The following is a 20,084-nucleotide window of genomic DNA, read 5'->3' as shown; positions in this document are numbered from 1 at the left end:
GAGGAACAGAAGCAATTAAAATAAAGTAAATTTTCACACAAGTTTTAAGCTACTAATAACAAAAGTGCCCATTAAAAGGGGGTACAGTTTCTAATGGTTGAATGTATGTGTAATGTGTAGTGATTGTGCACTTTATTTATGTACAAAAGCATCACGTAATTCTATGCCTTCTGTCTGTGTTTGCGTGACAGATCATAGCCAACCATCACATGCAGTCCATCTCTTTTGCATCAGGTGGAGACCCTGTAAGTATCTTGTAGCACAGGCATTGACTTCCCCACCTTACATGATTTAAATGAAAAAGTGATCACACTCATTACATATTCATTTATCCATATCTATCCATCAACATTCAGTTCTCCGTTGCTCATAGGGTTTGGGTTTGCAAAGGTTAAACGACCAAGCAGAGATTTTAAGACCTCCCCAGGCCACTTTCTGCTGACATCCCTTCAGCAGGCTCGAAATGGATCAATAAGCCCTCCATCCCTGGCCAGTGGCCACCAGGGCTGCCCCGGACCAAATTGGGGGCTCTAAGCGAAATGTTAATTGGATGCCCCCCCGCCCTCAAACTTCTCCTATCCCAAATGTATCATTGTTACAGAATGACCGTATAACAACATGCCATTTAACTTGACAACCTTTATCAATAATAACAAATGTAGGTATGTATAGATCAGGGGTCTGGAGCCGCATCAGGGTTATAATAGTTTAGAATTTTTCATTTTAGTTTAGTTTTATCTCGTTTTGACTTTTTCTCCTTCAATTCAGTTAGTTTTAATTCGTTTTTAGTGTGGGTTTGCTAGTTTTTATTAGTTTTTATATTTTCAAAAATTCTTAGTTTTAGTTGAGTTTTTATTAGTTTTAGTTTTGACGTCACGGACCATGAGGTGTTAAGGTGCCGTAGCTGCCAGTTGGAGATAAACGGCCAGAGCGGAATAAATTGATCATACCAAGAGACTTATATTGACAGGGACGAAAACTGAGGAAATTACCGCATTTTCTGGACTATAAGCCGCACCTGTATATAAGCCGCATCCGCTCTATTTAAAAAAAAAGATATGCAAGCCGCAAATATTTATGTTGTTAGATTAGATATTTACTACATGTACAGAACCATTTTGAGCTGTAAATGATGTACATGTTTGTACCTAAATAGATCCTTTCCTAACAGTGTTTTTTAACACGGCAACGGTATTTATTTATCTATTTATCTGTTTGAAATCTGCTTCTACCTACTTCTATCTGCTAAAGAAGAAGTAGCGTATTCTTCTTTGCATTTATTTTGTCTTAGTTTTTATTCTAATTCCGGTTAGAGCACCCGAGCGGTGGAACAAAAATCCAAAGAATAGACGTACCTTTGTATAAGCTGCATGGTTCAAAACCTATGAAAAAAGTAGCGGCTTATAGTCCAGAAAATACGGTATATCCATAATTTCAGTTCGTTTTAGTTAGTTTTCTAAACACGCAATATAGTTTCAGTTAGTTATCGTTTTTGTTTTTTAATTTTCGTTTTTATTTAGTTCAGTTAACGAAATAGTTTTTTCAATTTTAGTTTTCGTTATTTCGTTCGTTTTCGTGAACGATAATAACTTTGAACCGCATGCGGCTCTTCATCCTCATTGTAGCGGCTCCCTTTGACCTTGAAAAAAAAACCCAGAAAATAAGTTAAAAATTCATTTTTATTCATATTATTTTATTTTGTTGGGCAGTTATCTTGGAGTTTGAGTTGATGCCATTTAATAAAAAAAAAAATGTTTTTAATTTCTGTGTCAACAAAAGCCGTATTCATTTGCCTTCATTGCCAATGTTGCTGGTTTTACCTTCGTGCTTGATATATGGCGAGAAAATATCGAACCACAAAAAATGTAACGTTGAAAGACACTTCCAAAAGCACTCTGCATTTGCTGTAAAATACCCAACCGAAGATGAGCGAAAGAGAGCAATTTTGGAACTGCTACAAAAAGCTGAAGAGAGCAAACTATCTTTCAAGAAGTGCATTAGTTCCCAACTAGACACTTGACATTTTTTTTTTATTCTTGGCCATTTCTGCTCAAAAATGCCATAGCCCCATAGGTTGTGCCTTATGACTCTACCTACAGTTGGGTAACAGAACAGTGGTCCCGTGAAGCTGGTTCCTGCTGTTCTGGGAGGCCCTACTGGCAAAGACCTGCTTAATGTATCATAAAATCTAGTGCCTTAATCAGGTGCAAATGCAGAATGATGATCCACTCAAACCCCTTGTTTATGAAAAGGTGGCAATTCATGAAGAGGGAATCCTGTATCATTCAATGAAAACAAACGTGTGCTGTCTGAAATACACTGATCACTAAAATATAAATATCACTGGTCAAAGTTTGGATGATTTCATATCATGTTATGTCTGTCATTCAAGGACACAACTGACTATGTTGCCTATGTAGCAAAGGACCCTGTTAACAGAAGAGGTGAGATATCTTTTCCTCAGTACTAACGTATATAAATCCCTGTCTCACATTCAGTATTTTTTTATTTTAAGTGTACTGCTCCCACTCTCTTCAGCGTGTCATATCCTTGAGTGCTCTGACGGACTGGCCCAGGACGTCATCAGTACCATCGGCCAGGCTTTTGACCTTCGTTTCCAGCAGTACCTTAAGTGTCCCTCAACCAAGCTGTCCTCTACACATGACAGGTAACATCCTCAGAATAATACATTTATTTTAAATATTTAAACTCTGTATGAACTGTGTTTCGCTAAAAATTGCTTCATCTTTTAGGGATGGGCGGTATGGACTAAAAAATGTATCACGATAATTTCTGGCATTTATCCCGATAACGATAAAAATGACGATAAAAAAAATACCAATGCAACTCCACTTTTTTAACTATAAATCTATCACAACATTCAGTCTTTGGAGCCCCCAAATCACTGCTCTAAAGGAATACTAAATGCTACTAAACTACACCAATTGAATTTAATTAATAAAAACCAATTAAATGAGTTACACCTGTACTGCAAAACTGGAATGACTCGGATCCGCCATGTTTGTTACACAAAAACGTATCAACGGGAATTTATCCTTCTTTCTTTCTTTCTTTCTTTCTTTCTTTCTTTCTTTCTTTCTTTCTTTCTTTCTTTCTTTCTTTCTTTCTTTCTTTCTTTCTTTCTTTCTTTCTTTCTTTCTTTCTTTCTTTCTTTCTTTCTTTCTTTCTGGCTCATTTCTTTCTTTCTTTCTTTCTTTCTTTCTGGCTCATTTCTTTCTTACTTTCTTTCTTTTCTTTCTTTCTTTCTTTCTTTCTGGCTCATTTTTCTTTCTTTCTTTCTTTCTTTCTGGCTCATTTTTCTTTCTTTCTTTCTTTCTTTCTTTCTTTCTGTTTTTCTGGCTCATTTCTTTCTTTCTTTCTTTCTTTCTGGCTCATTTCTTTCTTTCTTTCTTTCTTTTTTTCTGGCTCATTTCTTTCTTTCTTTCTTTCTTTCTTTCTGGCTCATTTCTTTCTTACTTTCTTTCTTTTCTTTCTTTCTTTCTTTCTTTCTGGCTCATTTTTCTTTCTTTCTTTCTTTCTTTCTTTCTGGCTCATTTTTCTTTCTTTCTTTCTTTCTTTCTTTCTTTCTTTCTTTCTTTCTTTCTGTTTTTCTGGCTCATTTCTTTCTTTCTTTCTTTATTTCTGGCTCATTTCTTTCTTTCTTTCTTTCTTTCTTTTTTTCTGGCTCATTTCTTTCTTTCTTTCTTTCTTTCTGGCTCATTTCTTTCTTTCTGTTTTTCTGGCACATTTCTTTCTTTCTTTCTTTTCTTTCTTTCTTTCTTTTCTTTCTTTCTTTCTTTCTGGCTCATTTCTTTCTTTCTTTCTTTCTTTCTGGCTCATTTCTTTCTTTCTTTCTTTCTTTCTTTCTTTCTTTTTTTCTGGCTCATTTCTTTCTTTCTTTCTTTCTGGCTCATTTCTTTCTTTCTTTCTTTCTTTCTTTCTTTCTTTCTGGCTCATTTCTTTCTTACTTTCTTTCTTTTCTTTCTTTCTTTCTTTCTTTCTGGCTCATTTTTCTTTCTTTCTTTCTTTCTTTCTGGCTCATTTTTCTTTCTTTCTTTCTTTCTTTCTTTCTTTCTGTTTTTCTGGCTCATTTCTTTCTTTCTTTCTTTCTTTCTGGCTCATTTCTTTCTTTCTTTCTTTCTTTTTTTCTGGCTCATTTCTTTCTTTCTTTCTTTCTTTCTTTCTGGCTCATTTCTTTCTTACTTTCTTTCTTTTCTTTCTTTCTTTCTTTCTTTCTGGCTCATTTTTCTTTCTTTCTTTCTTTCTTTCTTTCTGGCTCATTTTTCTTTCTTTCTTTCTTTCTTTCTTTCTTTCTTTCTTTCTTTCTTTCTGTTTTTCTGGCTCATTTCTTTCTTTCTTTCTTTATTTCTGGCTCATTTCTTTCTTTCTTTCTTTCTTTCTTTTTTTCTGGCTCATTTCTTTCTTTCTTTCTTTCTTTCTGGCTCATTTCTTTCTTTCTGTTTTTCTGGCACATTTCTTTCTTTCTTTCTTTTCTTTCTTTCTTTCTTTTCTTTCTTTCTTTCTTTCTGGCTCATTTCTTTCTTTCTTTCTTTCTTTCTGGCTCATTTCTTTCTTTCTTTCTTTCTTTCTTTCTTTCTTTTTTTCTGGCTCATTTCTTTCTTTCTTTCTTTCTGGCTCATTTCTTTCTTTCTTTCTTTCTTTCTTTCTTTCTTTCTGGCTCATTTCTTTCTTTCTTTCTTTCTTTCTTTCTTTCTTTCTTTCTGGCTCATTTCTTTCTTTCTTTTCTTTCTTTCTTTCTGGCTCATTTCTTTCTTTCTTTCTTTCTTTCTGGCTCATTTCTTTCTTTTTTTTCTGGATCATATCCATCCATCCTTCCTTCCTTCCTTCCTTCCTTCCTTCCTTCCTTCCTTCCTTCCTTCACGTACGTTGTGCGTGGATTTAAAGCAGAACCATAAATCAGCTTTACATAAAAACGTCATCAACGGGAATTTATCGTTTTTACAAAAATGACAAATTCTTACCGTGGGGAATTTTTTTGACGGTTTATCGTGAACGGTAAAATATCACCCATTCCTAATATCTATCTATCTATCTATCTATCTATCTATCTATCTATCTATCTATCTATCTATCTATCTATCTATCTATCTATCTATCTATCTATCTATCTATCTATCTATCTATCTATCTATCTATCTATCTATCTATCTAATCTATTAAATTGTGGCCTTCATATTAATATTGAACTGATCTTGTCATTACGTTTCATTATTAAGCGCTTGTTTTCTCCTCAGGGTATTAAACATGGAGGAGTTGTCGTGGACGGAGGAAGAAGACGAGTCAGCTGAACATCCGTACTACAACAACATCCCTGGCAAAATGCCCCCCCCTGGAGGCTTTATCGACTCCCGACTGACCAATCACAATGCAACAGCAGATGGATGCCAGGTATGTCAGGCAAATGAAAACCATTATGAGAACTTTGAAATGATTAGTAATACATACACCCACGCGCGCCGATAGGGGGGGGGGGGGGCAAACGGGTCTGTTGTCCCGGGCCCAGGGTAGGGTAGGGGGGGGCCCAGAACTGAATTTTTTTTTTAGGAGATTCTTAAAATTTTAAAGAACTTTTTTTTTTTTAAATCTCATTAAATTATGAAATCATTTTTCAAAATGTTTCAAAATATGCCTATTTGTGGAAAAAATATGTAGTATTTGAGTTACATAAAAGCTTGTTATTTGTTTTCTTCCTAATTAACCTTGTGGTCAGGGGCGTCAATTGGGTATGAAGGTACGGCAGCCGCCACACCTTTGCTTCAGGGGGAAATGTAAATGTTTGTTTTTTAAATACATTTATGGAATTACTCTGTGTCTATTTGTATTGATTAATCTATTACTTAATACATATAGAATAACTACAAATGCAAATCAGAACATGATCGATTTCGCTAGTTATTTTACACTGCAAAAACTAATCTTAACAAGAATATTTGTCTTATTTCTAGTTAAAATGTCAAAAAAAATCTCATTACATTTAAGACAAGACTCAAAAACAACCCTTTTCACCTGTTTCAAGTAGATTTTCACTTAAAATAAGTGGAAAAATCTGCCAGTGGAACAAAATATTTTTACTTGTAATTAAAAGATAAATCTTGTCCCACTGGCAGATTTTTCTACTTATTTCAAGTGAAAATTTACTTGAAACAGGTGAAAATGGCAAATAAGTTATTTTTCTGGTGATGACTCTTGTTTTAAGTGTAATGAGATTTTTTTACTAAAAATGAGACATTTTAACTAGAAATAAGACAAATATTCCTGGTAAGATTTTGAGTTTTTGCAGTGACCTCACAGATAAGCTACATAGCAGACTCTGTGATGAGTATTTGCTGGACGTGTTGATTGATACTCTAGTTAAGTTCTGTGACTCGTAACCTTGCCATACCTTAGCTTTGACTGAATTGACGCCACTGCTTGTGGTCAAGAACCCCCAACACAAAAATGGTTCGGCCGCTGATCAAAATTTGATGTTATCATTTAATTCAACCATTAGAATGGTCAAAATGTCCGGTCAGCACAAGTCCGGTGCTCAGAAAAGAAGAGAAAAGAGAAGAAGAGAAGAAGAAAATAGAGGCCTCAGAGATTCTCTATACAAATATTTTAAAAAGGGTTAAAAAGAATTAATAAAGTCAGCGTAGAGCAAGGTAAGAAACAGTACAACCTTTACCAACCTTGTAACTTAACCTAACTGGCTAGCTCTAAAGGTGTCAAAAGTATTAACATTCATTACTCAGGTAGAAGTATAGATACTAGAGTTTAAAAATACTCCTGCAGAAGTTGAAGTATCAACTCAAGTTTTTTACTCAAGTAAAAGTATAAAAGTACTGTTTTCAAAACTACTTAAAGTATAAAAGTAAAAGTAATGTAAGGGGGAAAAAAGCCATTAAGGACAAAAGCCATTAAAAATGAATGTATCTTAGTATAATGTAAATATATTAAAGAAGCATATATGTGTACTATTGAGCATTAACATGTGTTTCAGAGAGCAGGAGATATGATGACTAGTTGCCTATAAGTATTGTAATGGTGCAAAAAGTCAAACTTCAGAGGCATGTTATCATTTATCCTAACCTTTATTGGAATGTACATCCAAGTTTAGAATCTGAGGGAACGGATGTAAGAACAAAACTGGACAAGAACATCTGAAACAACCACAACCAAATTCACTCTATCCGGATGGAGCAATTTAACTGGATAGTTTTTATTTAAAGGCCGAAATAAAATAGAGTAACGAGGCTGTTTTTAAAATGTAAGGAGTAAAAAGTACAGATAATTGCGTGAAAATGTAAGGAGTAAAAGTAAAAAGTCCTCTGAAAAATAATTACTCTAGTGAAGTATAGATAACCAAAATTTCTACTTAAGTAAGGTAACGAAGTATTTGTACTTCGTTACTTGACACCTCTGATCTAATGTTAACGTCCGTTACCTTGTATAAAAACCTGAAGAAAAGAGGGAGAGGAAAGGAAGAGGAGAAGGAGAGATCCGGGTGCAGGGGGGCCCAACTTAGATTATTTTGTCCGGGGCCCCGGCAGGACTGTCAGCTGGCGTGCATACACCCATGTGGGGAAGATGACCGTGGGTGTTAATAAATAATAATAAATCATTTTATTTAAAGGCGCCTTTCTTGGCACCCAAGGTCGCCATACACAACACATTAAAAAATAAATAAAACCAGCAGAACACATTTAAAAACATCAGAAAACATTTAAAAACAAGCAGAAGTAAAAATAAAGAAAAAAGAAACAACAGAAAGAGGCAGAGAAATGAACATTAAATGAGGTAGGCAGTTTTGAACAGATGCTGTTTTCTCACATGATAGACAGCAATAAGAAGTGAGGCTTTTGTAACTGTGCAAATAACAACACTCACCGACTCATCCACCATATAGCTCAATGATTGATGATAAAATAACTAATGTGGAGTGTTTCAGGAACGTGATCTCATCTTTGTCATTGTTTGTTCACTAAGAAATATCTCTAATATTCACCGTGTTTGTGCCCGTCAGAAGTTGGGTTCGAGTTCAGTGGATCAGATGTATTACCAGGAGCGACATTGTGAAAACTGGGCAGATGAATCAAGGCCTGTCTTTCTGCAGCAGGGTGAGAACTTCTGTGTAGTTCACCATATGAGATCATTAATTGTACTTTATTTTAATGCTTCAAGATTGCGACTGTGATTGTATTTCTCCCAATGTTTAGGATCATTTGAAAAAAGCAGCCACCCCGAGAGTAAAAGTCAGCCACCAAAGACAGGAGACATGTCTATGTATGTGAACACCCAGCAGATTGACGCCCAGGTGCTGGCGGCGCTTCAGGCAGAATCAGAACATGTGACGAAGGGCATGGCAGCTGCAGCCAAAGAGAGCCCACAGAAGGACCTGTTTGACATGAGTAAGGGTTGGATTTGTTGTATTGAAGCTTCATTTTATGTTTATACTTGCTTTGAATAATGGATATAGACAGTACTCGAGTTGTAAAAAGAATCAGGGGGGATGGTGGATTTTATCATATGGGGACAGATAATTTGTGCTGATTACAAATAATATAATATATTACAAATAATAGCACTGACCAAAACACCTGCAGAAAATACTGCAGGAATGACATAGCAGCAGTTAAATGCAGCCTTCTGTAAGCTTTAAATATCCACTGGGCTTACATCAAATACATCAAAACACAACAATAAAAAACAGTTTTCTGAACTTATCAATATGACTCTGTCCTTCACAGGATAAGTAACATGGATCACTGCAAAAACTCAAAATCTTAACAAGAATATTTGTCTTATTTCTAGTTAAAATGTGTAATTTTAGTAAAAAAAATTCTCATTACACTTAAAACAAGACTCATCACTGGAAAAAACAACAATTTTCACCTGTTTCAAGTAGATTTTCACTTGAAATAAGTAGAAAAATCTGCATGTGGAACAAGATTTTTTTGCTTGTAATAAGAAGATACATTTTGTCCCACTGGCAGATTTTTCTACTTATTTCAAGTGAAAATTTACTTGAAACAGGTGAAAATGGTCAAATAAGTTGTTATTTCTTTGGTGATGACTCTAAATGTTGAAATAGCAGTAAAACCACATTCATTGATGAAAATACATAAGGGATGGAAAGGGGGGATGGCAGTTTTACAGGGGGGATGATTTGGACCGTTTTTATTTCAGGGGGGATGTCATCCTCCCTCATCCCCCCTCAACTCGAATACTGGATATAGAAAAAAATGCAGTTAGTTAGTGATTTATTCCGAACATGCAAATGATATATAACGTAAATATGAACAAGTAAAACAGAAATAACAATAAGTTCAGAAAATAAGTAAAACATTGAGGTTACTCCTCTACGTCTGAATTTCATGCAAGATGCAAGAAGTATTTTTATATTATAGCTTCCTTATCTTTTTAATTGCTCTTTAAAATCGGAGTTCTTAATTATAGAGATTTCCCAGCTTTTTCTTCTTTGACTTTAGTGTACCTTTATACTTAAATTATGTCAGCACAAAGGCAAGAAGACGATGGCACTAATGATAGTGTATGGCTTTACATTCTCCTCCTTTCAGTTCCAGCGTTGGCTTTGCTATTATTACACACAGATCATGCGTGTTTATTCACGTGTGACTGCATGACACAAATTACATATGAGCAGTCAGCGATGCCATGCAAAAGGAATTGGGTTTTTTTAGGTGTCTTTGTCTTCTGTGTAGTATTATAAACACCCAGCGGTGGAAACAAAATTAATTTATTCTTTATTTCATTTATTCTTTATTTCATTCAAAAAAATAAAACAATTCAATAAAAATACAAATGTTCTTAAATTGTGAATGAAAAGGGAGCAGAAAGAAGAAGAATCTTATCTGATCTGCCCCTTTTTCCAAGAAATAACTTCACAAATAACAAATTAAAAATTAAAAAAAGTGAATAAAAAACTAAAATAAAATAAAATTACTGCCGTCCATGGGTATGTCAATCAAACTTAACTAACATATTTCATTATATTTACTTAACATACAGGCTTTAATTGTTCTTTTGAATGTAATGTTTGATTTGGATTCTTTGTTTTCTTTCTTGTTCCATAAACTGATTCCTTTCACAGAAACACAACGTTACATCAATTTTGTCCTGCATCTTGGTTTTTTTAAAATCTCTGTTCCTTTTAACTTATACTTGCTTTCTCTTTTTTCAAATCTTTTCTGAATGTTGATTGGTAAAGTTTTTTTATGAGCTTTAAACATAATTTGCAAATACATTCCTTTTTTCTACAGTTAAAACAACTTTAAGACCTCATGTATGATATACATGATATGATATACAATACAGACCAAATGTTTGGACACACTTCCCCATTTGTTTGAATAAGAAGGAGTGTCCAAACTTTTGGTCTGTACTGTATATGAATATGATATTATGTGTCTAGATTGTATTAACAAACTGATTTTATTTAGTATGTACAAAATATTTTTAAAGGAGACATAATTATTAAGAAAAATACTTTTTCTGTGCTTGAGAGCAGATATTTGGGTGTGTAATGTAACCATCAATTTCAAAATATTGACAAAACACAACCCTGTAACTTAGTTTTGGATCCAAAGGTATGTTATTAAATGAGCTCTTCAGATTTTCAGTAACATCACAGACCCTGACAAGAGCTTCCAGGTGATGTCACCTCATACAGCATGCACAGGTCTTCTGGACTGGATAGCTCAAAGCTTTAATACTGATCTCAGAAGATACAAACAAAACCCCACAAAATGAACAGAGCTGTGAATACATGTTGAAAACATAGCTGTTGTGCTGCATCTCTGTCGTGTTTTGACCAAAGTATGTTAGAGACATTTAATTAAGACCTTAGGAAATCACTTTTGGAATAAAAGGCAGAATATACTGTATCTCTTTTAATATTTTGCAAAGCAGACAGGCTCACAATAAGAGATGCTGCACGTCTCAGAGATGAATATGAAGTCAAAACATCAGGTTTATCCTCACCTGAGCTCCTGTGTTAGATCAAGAAACTGTTCCACTGATGCTGACCTTACACTCCACGACTTTGCAACTGATTTCAAGGTTTTTAGAAGTGACAGGGATATGTTAGTCTTTTAAAAATCTTCTTTTTTTTTTTAGCACACAAAGGTACCAGCAACAATAGGCCATAAGCGTATAAGCCAGTTTTCTCATCATTGTATGAAGCTTTTTTTTTTTTTTTTTTACATATGAAGGGGAAAGGGCGGGGGGTTGTGTCATCCCTGCAAGTCTGAAATGAGAGAAAAACAGGAAAACTTACAACGGGTGCACAAACCTTTGGAATCTGCAAGAGAGAAAACAAACAAACAGAAACGGAACAGGCAGAGACACAAACAGCAACCAGTCCAGGGGCCTCATCTATAAAGCTTGCTTGCGCAGAAAAAGCGCCTGAAAGTTGCGGAAGCCGCCATCTACGCAAAGCCTCGGATCTAAAAGGAAAAAACTATCCGAAAAATCTGCGGATCCCTACGGCAACCCTCACCGTCCCGTAAGAATCTACTTAAGATATGGGGAACTGGCGACGCATGCGGTGAGGTGGTGAAATGCAGCCAGATACATGTTGTCATACCCCCAGTGACTGCGTCCACATGCACTCAACAACCACTTTAAAACGCGAAGATTGGCAATAACACGAATGTGGACTGCATGTAAACATAGTCAATGTCATCACATATCAGACTTACAGATCCATTTACACCCAAGCCGGCACCATCATAGATCCGAGCCGAAGAGGAAAAAAGAAAGTGTTCTGATTAAAATAAGGTTGGACTATATAACAATTGCATTCATAAGGATAAAGTTTTAAACAAAATAAAAATGAAATAAATAGTCTCTTTTCCCCGTGTGTATCTGCCTGTCATGCCGGGTGCTTGCATGTTGTGTTTACTTTTAAGCCTGAATTATGGTTCTGCGTTACACCAACGCAGAGCCTACGCCGTAGGGTACGGTGTAGGGTGCGTGTCGCCGCGTAACCTACGCCGAAGGCTCCGCGTTGGTGTGACGCAGAACCATAAATCAGCCCTGAGCAGCTCTGAGGGGAGGAGGGGGAGCGGGTCCCGTCCCGTCTTCGCATCGCTTTCGCACAGACAGTCTTGAGGATTTGCAATCACAGGCTGAGCCTACCGTTAGTTTTTAAACTGTAAAGTGGGGGGGACAAATACATGATTTTGAAAAGTGGGGGGGGACATGTCCCCCCCTGTCCCCAGTGGTAATTGCGTTGTGGCACTAACGGGCAGCAACGGCGTGCTGCCACTCACTCGCTTTATTTTATTGTATACTATATACTTATTCTAACTTTTACTGTGACCACCAAATAATGTGGTTTTCCTGTCCTCCACATCATCTACAACATCTAGATCTAAGTCTCCGTGAAAGTCAGTGTCACGGTGGCTGGACGACCTTTCATTCATTCTGACGCCAGACAGGCTGCAGGAAGCCACTGCGCATGCTCAGTAGGCTCATTCATATGCATTTATGGTAAAAGTGGGCGTGTAGAGGGCGGGATATGAGGCGGATTCAGCTGCGCAGCCTTCCAGCTGGACTGTGATTTATAAAGCGAACATTGCGTGGAAGTGTGCGTGCACCTGGTTTTATTGATCCGGATTTTTTTTTGCGCCCGGCATTTTCGGGTGTACGTGCACTTTTAGTATGAATCCTACGCAGCCCATTTTAAATGAGGCCCCAGGTCTCTAAATCAGGACTAGGTTACTAGCATTATCGGTCCCAGAAACTGTGTGGTGAGTATGTACTGTAGGTGAGTGAGCAGCAAAGAGTCCCAAACCCAGGCTAGACAACAGACACCCATTTATACAGATACACTAACATACACTTACTGACAAAGACATTGACAACCATTTTCTCACCAATCCCATCTCCCCCTGGAGGCTTGGCAAAGCCCAGCAGCACCCAGGGTTAGGGTTAGGGTTAGCACGGCGAGCCCATACCTGGGTCTGGTTTTTAAAAGTCTTTTTAAACTTTTCTTAACTTCTTGCAGAGTCTTCTAGTGTATGGTCAAGATTAGACTGTATTATTGGTCGGTCTATTTCTTTAAATTTTGCTCGTAGAGGACATATCTTTGAGACAACAATGTAAAAAGCATCATGCTGTGATGGCAACAGGCTTTCTTATAATTCTGAAACAATGACCACTGTCCTGCATATCTGTTGTTGTTTTTGTACGTTATTAGGTGCTTCATTCAAGTTCAGTGGTCTCCTAAGAGTAAATCGGGCCTCTAGCTCCATTTGGAAATAAATTGTGAAAATAACTTCTGTTTTTAAACCAGAACTCTTATATTTAAAGCAGAAGAAGAAGCAAAGCTCCAGTGTGGACGTACAGTCACATGCAGTGATGGATTGATGTAGTTCTCTACTGGCTTTTTAGCACACGCAAAATCAAACTGATCATAGATCAATTCACATTTTACTCTTGGCTGGCACCAATGGTAGCCAACAGTTAGCGGAACAAACTTTTATTTTATTATTTTCACAATATTATAGCCAATTTTGATTTACTGTACTCATTTCTCCTCTCTTGACTTCATCGGTGCCAGAGCCCTTTGAGGATGCCATCCAGTCCCAGTCCCAACCTCCATCCCAGGGACAATTCCAGACCCAGGTGTCAAATCTCCAAAAGGCAGCGTCCATGGACAACTCAAGTCCTCTGCTCGTGCGATCATTGGCCTTCCGCGCACAGGAGGAATTGGAGGGCCAGTCATGGTACCATGGCGAAATGAGCCGCAGAGATGCTGAAAAACTACTGAAAAACGATGGGGACTTTCTAGTTCGTAAGAGCACCACCAATCCAGGGTCTTACGTCCTGACAGGCGTGCACAATGGACTTGCCAAACACCTACTGCTGGTGGATCCTGAGGGCACGGTAAGAACGCTGTGAAAATACAACAAACTCTACAGTTATTACAAACAATGTTACATGGTGAAATCCATGTCATTATTTATTTAGGAAACACTGAGTACATCTTTGCTGGTTACACGCGTATTAGGAGGGAAAGTAACCAGCCATTTCTAATCAAATGTATTTGATTAAGTGATTAAGTGATTCTTTAAAAGTAGACATTTTGACATTTAATGTTCTGATGCATTCAGGCGTGTGTTGAAATAATGTTAAGGTGGATCAGTGAAGTAATTGTTACCGGAAACCAGTCTGAGAGTCAAGAGTCTTTCACTGTAGGAAGTGGATTGTTCACAAATGGGAAGACTGCTGCCAAGCCACTCAGGATGTAAGGCATGGCTTGGTCATCCCAAGAGCAGTCCTTCAAAGGTTCAGAGAAACTAGAAAAAAAAAACCCACGAGGCGTCAGACAACACAGCAAATGTTAACATGGATGTTGCTGTGATTAGAAAATGACTGTACAGGTAGGATTTCTTTGAAAGGGTTGCTCAGCATAACTTATGTTTTGAAAATTGCTATTGAGCAAGCTTTAAAGGGGACACACGTTTTTTCTTGTTTTAACATATATAAAGTGGTCTCCCCTCACCCTGCCAGCACAGGGGAGACAAAATACCATGAATTTATGCAAGGTCTGTGACCCCCGCCTTACAGTATCCCCCGGTGTCACGTGGTTTTTTTTGAGCCGATTAAAATCTGCGCCTATGGTGACGTCACCCTAGGCGCAGAGGTTTGGCCTCCGCTGCTGAAACCACGCCCACAACCAGATCTCTCCGCTGCTGGAGCGGTCCTTCCTTCAGCCAGTCGGACGCGGCGCCGCAGCGGAGCAGATCCGGGTTAAATCATCCAGGTTCCCGGGTGGTTTGGGAGCTGGGTCCTCGGGGGTCTGTCCCAGGTCGGATCAGCTTCACCCTCCGAGATTTTCAGCCAAATCTGTCGGTTTGATCCCCGGTAACCGACGATGCGCGCTGCTCCAGCCTACTTCCTGGTTACCAAAGCGGGGTCCGTCCGACTAAATTATCCAGGTTCCCGGCTGCTTTGGGAGCAGGGATTTCTGGGGTACGTCCCAGGCTGGATCAGCTTCACCCTCCGAGATTTTCAGCGAAATCTGACGGTTTGATCCCCGGTAACAGGCTATGCGCCCCGGAGCCATGCCGGGCGCCCGCCGTGGGGTTGTGGGGCCAGCGCGCAGTGACTAAAGGCTGATTTATGGTTCCGCGTTACACCAACGCAGAGCCTACGGTGTAGGGTACGCGTCGATTTAACGCAGAACCGTAAATCAGGCTTTAAGATCCGTTTACAGCGTGTAACTGAATGAGAGCGTCCGACTATCGAGCTGCGTGACATAGGACGCTCTCTGTCCACACTGAAACTGTTAAACTCTCTCTGTCCACACTGAAACTGTTAAACTCGCGGCCAATTAGAACAGTCCAATACAAAAAAAATAAAGCAATGGATTTTATTTTGTCGCAGAAGCTTCTCGCATGGGACACAGTTTGTGTACGACGCAGCCGGCTGCTCTGGTCGGAGCGAGGCTTAGGCCCCGTTTACACGGGGCAAAAACGGAGGCGTTTTCATGCGTTTTGGCCGTTCTTTTACACGAAAACAGAGGTCAAAGTCACCAAAAACGATCATTTCTGAAAACTCCGGCCAAAGTGGAGATTTTCAAAAACTCCATTTTCACGTTTGCGTCTAAACAGAGAAAACGTAGGAAAACGGAGATTTACGTCACATTATGCGACAGAAACGTCACCAGCAGCGTCATGAGTGCGACCTGTGTTTACAATTTGTTTGGCCACCGTCAATATTTTCTTTTATTTTACCTGTTTTAAATTCTCTCAGACTCTCGTTCCGTCTTGGAAGTAAAGCCTGAATTATGGTCCCGCGTTACACCAACGCAGAGCCTACGGCGTAGGGTACGCGGCGATGCGCGCCGTACGGTGCGCGTCGCCGCGTAACCTACGCCGTAGGCTCTACGTTGGTGTAACGCAGAACCATAAATCAGCCTTAACTGGAAGTTACACGTGTCATTTGTTGATGTTTTTTCCAGGATTCCGATTGGCTGGCATGACGTTAACAGCGTATTCATGCGGGTCCGTGTAAACTATGATATTTTTGAAAACGCAGAGGGGGAAATATCCGATTTTGTAAATACCCGGCTACGTGTAAACGTGGCCTTATTCTCCTCCCCTGCTACACGTCATTCAGGGAGCCAATCAGCACAGAGCCTCATTATCATAGCCTCCCCTCCCCTAAAATGAAGCACAGAAAAAGGGGTTAGAAGCGGTAAAACTAGTGACAGGGCCCACAGGCTGGATTTCTGATTTATGTAGAAAAAACAAGCTTTAGATTGTTTTTAAGACATTCAAGGCCTGTTTAAAATATACATTAAATGCCATAATATGTCCCCTTTAAAGCAGGGGTGTCAAATGTGGCCCGAGAGAGGTTTTCATGTGGCCCGCGAGAAGTTTCCAACGCAAAAAACCGAAATGTTAATTTACTAAAAAGGAAGGCATAAATAATTGCCATGAATTGCAGCATATCCGATAATATATTTCTTCTACAAATCCATCGTTATTCCACAAAGAGAGCAGTTTTTGACTTTTTTTTAGTTTTCTAGAATGCATTTGCCGATTTTATTTCTTTGTATATGGTCGTTTATTTTTATTAACTGACTACTATTATATATTTTCGCAGGAATAATATCACTGCTAAAAAAGATGATAGAAGATATTTATTCAGAGAATTTCAGTTTTGAATACGAGGATAGTGACAAAGTAAAACAGTTAAAAAAGAAGTGCTGACTTTTTCGGTACACTGGTGTAAATATCCGCGCCAATTTTTTAAAATAAATGCAATAAATTGTACTGGAAAAATCTCTAAATCACAGAGAAACACTCTCGGATGTAATAAGAAAGATTTTGCTTTTAATTAAATTTCCTAGGATTAGATAACAATAGTAAAAAAAAAAAAGAATTAGAGAAAAAATGTTCCGCACCGTTTTTGTTATTTTGAGCGTGCGGCCCGCGAGAAATAAATTGGTCAAATCCGGCCCGCCAAGCAAAATGAGTTTGACACCCATGCTTTAAAGCTTCTGCAAAACACGTCCTTTAAACAGAAGAAAGTTGAGATGTTTAGCCGTAACAAACAGTGCCATACAAGTATTTGGTGAAAACGTGATGATGTGGGGTTTTGAGTCGACCATGAGCTCCTCTGTATAACAAAGTATTCCAGTCAAGTGTGAGTCCAACTGTCCGGCAACAGGAGCTCCACTAACAATGGGTCCTGGAACAGGGCAGGGGTCCAAACAGAAAAGGGAAATGAATGTCCTTCGATGGCTCAGTGTGTGGCACGAGCTCAGGAGAGCAGATCATAAATGAATACCCAAAAATATCAATGAACTGAAGTAAAGTTGTTAAGGACGAGAGGCTGAAAAATCTTGCACAGTAAAGTGGCATTTAGAGAAAATCGTTTCACTTTGCTACTTCTAATGAGGTCTGCTTGCTTGCTGCTTGCGTCTGCACTTCGGCTCCGCTTTTGTTCGCTAATAATGACACAATGTGTCATGGGTTGTTCTGATCTTATATTTACTTACATTTAAGTCCAAGAACCCAATACTTTTCTTATGCCCTGATGCATAAAGGGTTGGATTTGCTTCATTTTTCATAGCTGTAGATAAAAGGCAGGCGTCGCTGAGTTGGGATCAGGGGTGGAAAGTAACAAATTACATTTACTCACGTTACTGTAATTGAGTACTTTTTATGAGTAATTTGTAATTTTCTTAGTAGTTTTTGAAATATGTAATTTTTACTTTTACTCGAGTACATTTTGACCCAAGTATTTTACTTCGCTACATTTGAACCCCCTCACGTTACTGAGTACAAAATTTATGGTGAAAAAATTAAATAAAAAAAAAACCAGCCACAAAAACCACAAAAACCCTTGGCCAAACTTGGAAGATTTATTCACGTTCAAATGCACAAAAGGCAGTGTAAAATGTGCCTGCCCGGCAGAACGGAGCTTTCAGCATTCAAGACTTCAACATCTAAAAAAATGTACTCGAACAAGTGTGGATGTGTACTTTAATATGCCTCGAAGTTAATTAAAACAACTTGTGCTGGATTGGATTCGTGACTCATCCTTTTTTTGCATTAAATAACTGAAAGTAACTTTTACTCAAATTACATTTTAAATGAAGTACTTTTGTACTTTTACTCGAGTAAATTTTTAGATGAGTACTTTTACTTTTACTGTGAGTAGGATTTAAGCAAAGTAAAGATACTTTTACTCAATTACAATTTTTCAGTACTTTTTCCACCTCTGGTTGGGATGTACTAGTACAAAGATTCAACCTTTAATCAGACAAAAACAGACTTTTAAAATGTATGTTTATATCTTTCTGTTCAAAGGTACGGACAAAAGATCATATATTTGACAGCATTAGCCATCTTATTGGCCATCACCGTGACAACAATCTGCCAATCGTGTCAGCGGGGAGTGAACTGTGTCTCCTCCAGCCCGTGGAAAGGAAACAATAACGCTTCCAGAACCCGGTGGGAAACGGGAAGCTTTGGGCCGTCTCCCATCCCGGAGCTGGAAGATGAAATGCCAGGAGATACCCAGAAGTTCGAAGTGCTCGACGCCGACCCGCTTTAGTGGAATCACTGGATGACGCAAGATTTGTTTGACGTTGAAAAAAGAATTTGTACAACTGTTATTTTGTTGTGATGACTGAAATGCTATATTTTTGAGAAGAAATAGGTGCATTTGGACATAATCTTGATTTGGTGTTTTAAAAGATAAAAAAAACAGTTGTAGTTTAGATGAAAAGCAAATTAAACCTCAAAGAGGCGATAACGAGAATATTTTAGAATAAAAATCTAAAATTTTAGTTTTGTCTGTCAAGCACAACCGTATTTGTACTGGAACTGTTGGTAAAAAAAAGAGGTTTGGAAAACAGGAAGGCGGTTTTTAATAAATTACATTTTGAAAAATGTCCTTTAAACTAATCATTAGTGTGACGGTTTACTCTGCCGCCGCACGAAACCTGCTTTTATTGGAGATTAGAGCCGAACATGTTTTGCTTTGCAGTTGTCACCGTGGCAGGTTATAGACACCCTTCATAGTTTGTCAATGGCTTTAAAGATCAACTTTTTTCTCAAGTACTTTCTTGTGTCACTGCAGTCGCATGACTTAAAAATCAACTGTTCTTGTGGCCATATTCGTAGACTTTGAAACCCCTTCATTTGAAAGAGGTGCTTGTGTATGCCGACACTGTAAAATATTTGCTTTTCAACTAGTGATTATTTCTGAATTGGTTTCCTCTGAATTCTTTTAGGTGTGTAGTTGGTGATTAGTTTTGGTGCTTGAGTCATTCGGTGGATATTCTCACATCCTTGTTCATTTTCAGCTTTTTAGTGAACTTTAAATAAAAGGTTTGATATTTTTTTCAAACCATCACAAACGAATAGCACAATCAGAAAGTTAGATCATCTGTGTACCGAGATGAATTACAGATGTGTTGAGATGTTATTAGACAGATGTTGCATTTACACTGTGTGCACTCGATTACAGATTTTAGAGACATCTTAGTTCTGTTGATATCTTATGGCATGTCTACATGTCATCTTAGCACTACTTTTATTTTATTTTTTACTAGCTCCCGTCAGTTACAATAACTTATTTTTACATGACAAACCAATTTTCGGCCACCCTACAAGTTAGATTAATTCTCATTTTGCAGTCATCTGCACACATTTATCACATCACGCTGACTGTTTTTGTTAGAGAAAGAAGTTTTGACAATAAGGCTGAGACAAACAATCCTCAGCAGTTCTGGACACAACCATTTAAAAAAAAAAAAAAATGCTTTCATCCTTACTGATAGTGTGACTAATGATGGATACCAAATGAATGAGGCGTTGTTTATGATATGCACTGGACCACTTCAGTTGAACCAAAATCAGCATGTGCTTGATGAGTTAGACAAGACAGATGCAATGTAAAATGACGTGCCTGTGTTTTGCTGCAAGAGGGAGCGTTACAAGCATCTCACTACAACACGTTTGGCCAAAAAGGAGTATCAGAGACATTATTAAACACCTGCCAATCTTATTCTTCTGCAGTGTTTATGATTAGAATTT

The 20,084-nt window shown here is 37.9% G+C and overlaps 1 protein-coding gene across 1 annotated transcript in view; it reads left to right on the top strand.

Annotated features, from left to right (window-relative positions):
- Nucleotides 1–19,651, top strand: part of shc3 (SHC (Src homology 2 domain containing) transforming protein 3) — a 50,086-nt gene extending 30,435 nt beyond the window's left edge. Inside the window, exons 5-12 of the mRNA XM_061733255.1 lie at nt 192–245; nt 2,393–2,444; nt 2,539–2,668; nt 5,256–5,409; nt 8,027–8,117; nt 8,217–8,408; nt 13,586–13,911; nt 18,351–19,651. Of these exons, the coding sequence (XP_061589239.1) occupies nt 192–245; nt 2,393–2,444; nt 2,539–2,668; nt 5,256–5,409; nt 8,027–8,117; nt 8,217–8,408; nt 13,586–13,911; nt 18,351–18,479 (1,128 nt within the window). The 3' untranslated portion in view covers nt 18,480–19,651. The remainder of the gene's footprint in view (nt 1–191; nt 246–2,392; nt 2,445–2,538; nt 2,669–5,255; nt 5,410–8,026; nt 8,118–8,216; nt 8,409–13,585; nt 13,912–18,350) is intronic.
- Nucleotides 19,652–20,084: the final 433 nt, after the last annotated feature.

Source organism: Cololabis saira, chromosome 11 (assembly GCF_033807715.1).
Source record: "Cololabis saira isolate AMF1-May2022 chromosome 11, fColSai1.1, whole genome shotgun sequence".
Classification (NCBI taxonomy): domain Eukaryota; kingdom Metazoa; phylum Chordata; class Actinopteri; order Beloniformes; family Belonidae; genus Cololabis; species Cololabis saira.
This window is presented reverse-complemented; position numbering and strand designations above follow the sequence as displayed.